We start from the raw sequence: 8,520 nt of genomic DNA on the forward strand, positions 1-8,520 counted from the left end.
AAAAAAAAAAAAAAAAAAAAAAAAAAAAAAAAACTATAAAGTGAACAAAATTAACCACAAATCAAAGAAAAACCCAAATGAATAACACCCCTTCCGGCTACATCTTTTGCCCATATTGAACTATTGGGCCAGTCCATTAGGCTTAAAAACAATGGGTTGTCAATATATAATCATATGTTACAAGAAAAAATAGGGGGCTTTGGGCATTTGGGAGCCAATGGTTGTCGCCCAGCTTGCCCTGACCCATGGATTGGCCCTTCCATATGATGCATGGAATAATTGGTAAAAAGTTACATGAATGTTATATGAACATTACTAAAATCAGTCACATAAGAAGTGTTATGGTGAATTGGTGATAAAGGGGAAAGGTGGTACAAGAGGCTTAAGGCCTTATACACCATGCAACTTAACTGAAAGTGTTACTAAAACTACCTAACTCCCATGTACACGAAAGTAGCTGTCTAAAATTTACGTAGAATTTCTACATGACATATACCTCATGTTAGATATCATATTATAAGGTTGTGGAAATGATGCGACACAGTCACACGATATAGACCTTGCCTTGGACCTCACGCGACCTAATTTAGGTGGAAACAACATTAGACGCCACATGCATGTCACATTATTATCATTTGGATCATTTCTCACTTAACAGACGTGGAAAAGGCGATTCCAATGCCCTTGGTTTTGAGATTGGTGGTATAATGGTTAAATTCCTTTAAGATATAACTTTTCTAAATGACTCCTAGTTCAATAAATATGATTCTAGGTTTGGGTTTATGTTCACAAAATTAGAGTATTGGAGTAGGTCTTTCATGTTAGTAATAATGAAATATCTTATGAGAATGAGCATAATAATCAACTAACATGGGATAATTAAACACAACACAGTTGAATGGTAATAATTCGGATCGAAGTTGTTTAGAGTTTGTTTAGTGAACTTATAAATAAACACAAAACTGTTGAATGGTAATAATTCGGAAGTTGGTTAGAGTTTGTTTAGTGAACTTATGATTAGTGGTAATTATCCCATTGGAAAGGTCTGATGTGTTATTCATTTCCATAATCTAACACAAAACAAAAATAAACAATCAATTATTAGATACCCTGATGAGAAATTGGAAAGTGGTAACATTAGGTTGGTGTTTTTCTGAATATAGAATAACACTAAACAACCAAGAATTCGATTTAAATGTGATTTTTTACAAGTATTTCCATAATATGTGCTAGGTAAGGAAGCATGAATTATGTGGAAGGTGGTTATTTAAAACTTGTTGATTTAAGAATAATGAAACCGACATGAATTCATGGTTGTTTTGTAAAACTGGATGCCCATTATGCATGATTTTACACCAAATATTTTGCATGCATGGGTGTGATATTATGTATGGAATCATATATGTGGAGGTTTATGTGAATACTTGGTGGAATTATGAATTGTGAATTATGGATTGCGTATTATGAATTGTGAACTGTGAATTAAATTGTAATATTGATCACGGCTTGTCATGCATTTCATAATTTCTATATTTCCTATATACTGATTATATTTCTAATTAATTAACTTGTATGGGTCATAATTTCCTATAGAGACTCTTGCTGGTCCGACCATTAAAGATATACATGTGAGTGGGCACACGATATGCCAAGCGATATATATTGGTGCCTATATTATGAACATATAGGAAGCCCAAAATTAACCCCATGGAACTTGGTTAACTGGAGTTGATATGATCATATCTTCACTCTAGAGACATGGTTCATACCCTTTTAGCATGTGCCTTTTGAATGAGCATCATGTTAGCTGTTTTACATTGATTTCTTATCAAGGATACGCTACCAAGAACCGAAAATGAATGGCTCGCCTATGTATTAGTCGATCTATATGATTGTTCTAATTCGTTGAAAGTCCTTATTCTCATAATATAGTTAAACCAAGAGTGTACGTTTAGATAATGTGTAACATGTCCTCATGTTTCTTGATGTTTGTGGTTGATATATATATATATATATATATATATATATATATATATATATATATATATATATATATATATATATATATATATATATATATATATATATATATATATATATATATATATATATATATATATATATGAGAGCGTTCAATCGAGAACATTTCTTATTGCGAGAACATTTGAGCACAAATTTGGATCACATAATTTTTTAATTAAAACTATAAAATAATATTCATAAAAATCAATCAATTGTTACAAACAATTAAAAACCCACTAACCAAAACCACTCACCACCCATCACCACTGCCTACCACCCACCACCATCTCCACCACCACCAACTACCACACCCACCACCATGCACCACCACTCATCACTACCGACCACCACCAATCATAACCACCACCTGCCTCCACTACCGCCCGCTACCACCACCCCCACCCATCAACCACCAAAACCACCACCCGCCACAACCATCACCACCTACCTCCACCGCCCTTACCCATCTCAATCACCTATCACAACCACCCACCACCACCACCTATCACCACGCACCAAAACCACCACTCGCCACGACTAGCACCCACTACCACCATCACCACCCACCACCATCACCACCCGCTAACACCACCCCCACCCACCACCCACCAAAACCACCACCCGTCACTACCATCACTACCTACCTCCACCACCCCTACCCACCTCAATCACCCATTGCCACCACCCGCCACCACCACCCTCCACCACCACGACCTATCAGCACCCACCACCACCACACATCACCGCCATCCATCACCACCACCTCCACCCACCTCCCACCAAAACCACCACTTGCCACATTAGTACCCGCCACCGCCACCACCATCACCACCCACCACCTACCACCACCACCCACCACCACTACCTACCAACCACCACCCGCCACCACCTCCAACCACCACACCCACCACCATGCACCATAACTCATCACTACCGAACACCACCACTCACCTCCATTACCACCTGTTACCACCACCCCCACCCATCACCCATAAAAACCACCACCCACCACCACCATTACCACCTACCTCCACCACTCATTTCCACCTTCCCCATCCACCTCAATCACCCATCACCATCAACCACCTCCACCACCACCTGTTACCACCACGCCCACCCATGACTTGCAAAACCCACAACCATTACCACCTACCTCTACCACTAATCACCACCTTCCCCACCCACCTCAATCACCCATCACCAACATCCACTACCACCTCAATCACCTATCACCACCATCCACTACCGCCTACCACTCACCACCATCACCACTCGTTACTACCATTAGTCACCACCACCTCCACCCACCACCCACCAAAACCAACACTCGCCACCACCATCACCACCCACCACCACCACCATCCATCACCACTACCTGCCCCCATCACCCCCAACCACCACCCACCCACCTCCACCAGTATCACTACCACCCACCCATTACCCACCGTTATGACCATCACCTGCCATTACCACCAACCACCACTCATCACCACCACCGACCTCCACCATCCACCCCCCACCACCACCCATCACCACCTATCACCACCACCCACCTTCATCACCCATAACCACCCCACCCATCACCCACCAAAACCAACATACACCATCACCACCAACTGCCACCCACCCACCCACCACCACCACCTATCACCTTCACTTGTTTCCACCACCTATCACCTTCACTCGTTTCCACCACCTATCACCACTACTCGTCACCGCCACCTACCACCCACCATAATCACCACCCTACATGTCACCCCTAGCACCATTCACCACCACCACCACCTACTACCTACCACCACCAAACATCATTACACACCACCTGTGATTATGTGTATATAATCACATGTGATTATTTGTAATTAATAACATGTGATTTATATGGACAATATTCTTTTTTGTACATATAAATCATGTGATTAGATATCTTTAATCAAATGTTGCATTCTCGATTCAATAATTGTTTTTTGTCAACTTTAATCATATGTGATTAGAGATGTATAATCACATGTGATTATATGTATCCAATCACATATGATTTACATGAACAATATTCTTTTTTTATTTTTCGTTTCAATAATTTTTCTCATATAATTAATCACATGTGAGTGTGTGTAATCAAGGTCTATCATATGTGTTTGCAGCCCTGCAATAAACGTGTGCATTGCTTCATCAATTTTTTCTTCTTTGTTTTGTTTTTGTTTGATTGATTGTTACTGTTTGATCACTGGTTAGGTTCATGGATTTGGGGACTTACAATTGGTATCAGAGCTTGGATTATATCAATCATTTTGGCAAGATCTGGAGCGTTTTTGATCTTATTTTTGAAGGGCTTTTGTGTTTTTGGATAGTTCTTGGCAAAATAGTGGGGGTTTGTTCTTTGCGTTTTTTCCTAAAAATGAGTTTTGGATCGATTTTTGGAGCAAAAAGGGTGAAAAAACGTTGTTTTTTCGCGACCCGAAGAAGCTTTCACGGCCACCGAAGCAGTGTTCACAACCGGAAAGAAGAATTCATGGTCCTCGGAGTTTTTACAGTCCTCGGTGAGTTCACGGTTCGAGGTTCGTATACGGCCGAGAAGCATTCACGGCTCAGCATTCTCGCACGTTCATGGTCTTCGCCTCGTTCACGACTCAGCAGCCTCGTTCTCGGCCTCGCACCTCGCAAGTGTTCGACCCAGCTTATATTCGGATCCCACCTTCGCATACGCGGACCTACAGCAAATAAATCAAAAATTCTAGGGCTTGCAAAGATTTGAACTCGCGCCACTTACTTCATCAGCCCACCGCATTACCATCTCTTCTAGCAAGGAACTTGTTACAAGCCATCGAAATTTAACTCAGATATTTTAGTTTCGCACCTAATTTCGCATTTTTAACATATTTTGCCAAAAATTCAATTTTTCAAATTTTTAAAATCCATTTTCAACCAAAAATTTTAGTTTTTAATTTTTTTACTTTTGACTTTGACCTTCAAGTTTGACCTTTGACTTTAAACTTTGACTTTCTCGTTTAACTTAAAAAAAATTCAAATTTAGCTTCTCGGTTTGAATTTTAAGTTTAACTTTTTATGTTTGACTTTTAAGTTTAACTTTCTAAATTTGACTTTTAAGGTTGACTTTTGAGTTTTTAAGTGAAAAAGCAATTTTTTGATAAACAATGAGTTCTTCAAGCATCTCGGTAAATGAAGTTTCATGTACTCCATCTTGTGAAGCTACAATTAAATCTCTTCCTGAGCAAATTGAATTAATAAAGAGGGAGAATGAGGAACTTAAGTATGAGAGGTATCAACTTAGGAAAGGCCAGCAACCATTGAAAGAACAACTAGAGGCCAAGACTAAGGACTTCAGGAAACTACAGGGGAACTATAGCAACAAGTGTGTCAATTATAAATATCTTCAGAAAGAACTTGTTGATGTAACTGAAGAACTCGACACATTGAAAAATCATTTTGAAAATGCTGATTTTCATTTTAAAAAATATGATGTGTCAAGAGAAAAAGTTGCAACAATGATTGAAAAACAAGTAACATTCAAAGATAACCAATCTAAGGGGTTAGTATCATAGTGCTCCACCCCCCTTTCAATGACAACTATAACCCACACCTTGAGACTAATGAGGTAGAGGCACCTACTCAGTTTGGCCCACTCCCTGAACCAGCTTCAATTAAGACTAAACCATATGGGCCTACTGAGGTTATTAAAGTGAATGTTTCTGATGCTTCTACTTCATGTGCAGGTAAAGTAGTAGAGGATGAGAACAAGGAGAACACTATTGAACAAACAAACGAATCCTTGAACTCTAAATATGTTGCTTCTAATCAACCTGTTGTTGGTAAATACAGGCCACCAAAACAACCAAATCATAGTGCCTGCTGCAACTGTGCTTGTGGGAACAATAAGAGACAAGGAAAGGGCATGCCACCAGGGGCAGGAAGAAACAATTCCTATGTGAAGAAAAATACATGTTTTCACTATGTAACACCTGGACACATTGCCCGAAACTATCCAAATCGCGCATACGTTCCCTACTACGCACAAGGCTGGCAGAATACACCAAGAGGGAGATTTTCCAAAAGAAACGCCTCAGGGTCACGTTCAGACAATGGCGACTGGAACACCCACAAGGCCAAGAAATCAACTCCAAACAGCAAGAAGGGTATGTCGGCCAAGAATCCAAACTCAAGAGATGCTCCTGTGAAGCCAAGACTGGTTAGGTCAAAGCCACCTCGACGGCTGACTTCAAGTTCAAAATCAAGTGCCAAGGCACCCATCCGCTCAAAGAAGAAATGGGTTAAACCCAAATACATATGGGTACCAAATGTTCAATCTCCCAAATCTTCTAATCTAACAACCCGAAGTTGTTCATCGTCGAAAACCCATTCTACCCGTATAACTCGCCGTATGTCGAAACGTTCCGATATCGTTTTTGGGTTTAGTTAGTTAAATTTATATGTTTATTTTAACTCAATGAGTGTCCAATCCCTTTAGGAACTCATGAATTTAGCCCAAAAACATTTATTTCATAAGTTTTAAAAACGTCCCCGCCGGGTGACGGAAACTTAATCGGGTGCGACCAAAAGCCTCGTTTAAGGCCGCTATCGGGTAGAATTCCATCGTGTCCAAGTTTTGGGAACTATATAAACATGTTAGACCTTTCATTTGAAGCTTTTTCCTTCTCTCTCTACTCTCTCTCTAACCTCTCTCCTAAATCCAAAGTTTAAGGATCCAAAACTCAATTTTAAGGCCTCAAATCCCTAAGGTACCTTCCTAGCCTTAATCTATAGCATATTTGGCTTCCAAATTCGAGATTTAATCATGAAATGGGACACAATATATGAGTTTACGGCCCAGGAAGCTACCTAGGCCGTAAACACCAAGTAGAAGGGTTTTTAGCCCTTAAACTCTTTCCTAAACTCAATTGGACTCTAGATATGGCTAAAGGACTTTATGATATAGACTTAGAACATTTAAAACATTGATTTTATTGGATTTGAAGGAGTTACGGCCAAGGCACAAGCTTGGGCCGTAAACTCATATTATTGGGGTTTTCTTGACCTTAAACCCTTCCAAATCACAAATAAGGCTTAGATATGAATTGTAGAATATTGGTTTTAGCATTTGGACATTTGAAACATAAATTTTGAGGGGTTATTGTGAGTTTACGGCCAAGGCAAGTTCTTGGGCCGTAAACTCCTTAAAATGTAGTATAAATTCATTTTCAAGTGTTGTTTAGCCCTTATAACACCCCTAAAGCCTTGGAATGAATTTTAGAAGTCCTTACAAACAAGTTTTTGGCATTAAAACACATGGATATACTCTCTAAGAGAGTTTACGGCCATGAGAAGGGTCTCATAGGCCGTAAACTCCAAAAAGCCATTCAAATCTTCAAACAAATGCATATAAGGTCTTAAAACAATTTTAGCAATCACATGTGATTTGTTTTAGCAACATTTAACACCATTTTCATGAGAATTACGGAGTTTACGGCCAGGAGCCTATGCTAGGCCGTAAACTCCCATAAATTAATCATTTTGGTGATTTAAATCCATTCCAAGCCTTTAGAACCAAACCTAGAAATATTCCCTTAAGTGTTACAAGCCATTTTTGCCCTTAACTCACCCCACCATGAGTTTACGGCCGTAAACTCATGGGTAGAGGGTTATGAGGCCGTAAACTCCTTATGGAGTGTTCCTTTGATGTCCCAATTCATTATCCTAACTATATGTGTCCCTAAACGCCACCCGGGTCCTTCCAAACACTTGTATCGGGGTGTTTTCGTGACTAGAAACAATTGTCCCTATCAAATAATCAATTTAAGTCCTAATTAGATACAAATGTGTATCTTTACATTATAATTAGGAACCTCGTGTATTTACAAGCCCCAGGTCAACTCTTAGCATCCAAATCGTCATATTTCTTGTCCGGTGAGTTCATACCCCTACGCCTTTTTCGTGTTTTTCAATATTTTCAGGGGGGGAATACAAGCAAACTATAACTGTTTTCAAATCATAACATTGATGTGTTTCAAATAATATCTGGCAAACTTATAACCACTTTTACTCCTTATGTATTATGTTGAGCATAAGGAATGATTTATCAATTACAACTAAATAGATTTTAGTTAAGAAAATAACCAAACTAATCAAATTATTATGGGAATAATTTGGGGTTCTATATTTCTCTTTATATCATGTACTGATATCTGTATAAAGTTATTAGATAAACTATGTCTAATTCAGTTTATCTCCGTATCATTTGAATGTATTGCCAGATAATTTCATAGTATATATCTATTTACACTGTATCGTATGAGAATTCTGTGAATAGTTTAATACTAGCTTGTGAGATAGTCACTACCCTTTATGGATGATCAAGTAAATCCTCTCCGGAAGTGTAACCAGAGTCTCCTAGAGGGAGAGCGAGGAATTTGTGAATAGATCTATTCGGGACTGACAATCCCACACCTTAACTGCTAGCTATAGTTAGGCGGGCACGCCTGG

The 8,520-nt window shown here is 39.2% G+C and overlaps 1 protein-coding gene across 1 annotated transcript; it reads left to right on the plus strand.

Annotated features, from left to right (window-relative positions):
• The first annotated feature begins 3,471 nt into the window (after positions 1-3,471).
• LOC111917928 (leucine-rich repeat extensin-like protein 3) lies at positions 3,472-3,864 on the plus strand. Its single transcript, XM_023913562.1, has one exon. It carries the CDS (start codon positions 3,472-3,474, stop codon positions 3,862-3,864), a length of 393 nt encoding a protein of 130 aa, XP_023769330.1.
• Positions 3,865-8,520: the final 4,656 nt, after the last annotated feature.

The sequence above is a fragment of the Lactuca sativa genome, chromosome 4, assembly GCF_002870075.4.
Source record: "Lactuca sativa cultivar Salinas chromosome 4, Lsat_Salinas_v11, whole genome shotgun sequence".
NCBI lineage: Eukaryota > Viridiplantae > Streptophyta > Magnoliopsida > Asterales > Asteraceae > Lactuca > Lactuca sativa.

What these genes read in the sequence shown, in the direction of transcription:
- LOC111917928 (XM_023913562.1), top strand. Translation starts at nt 3,472, where the DNA reads ATGACCATCACCTGCCATTACCACCAACCACCACTCATCACCACCACC.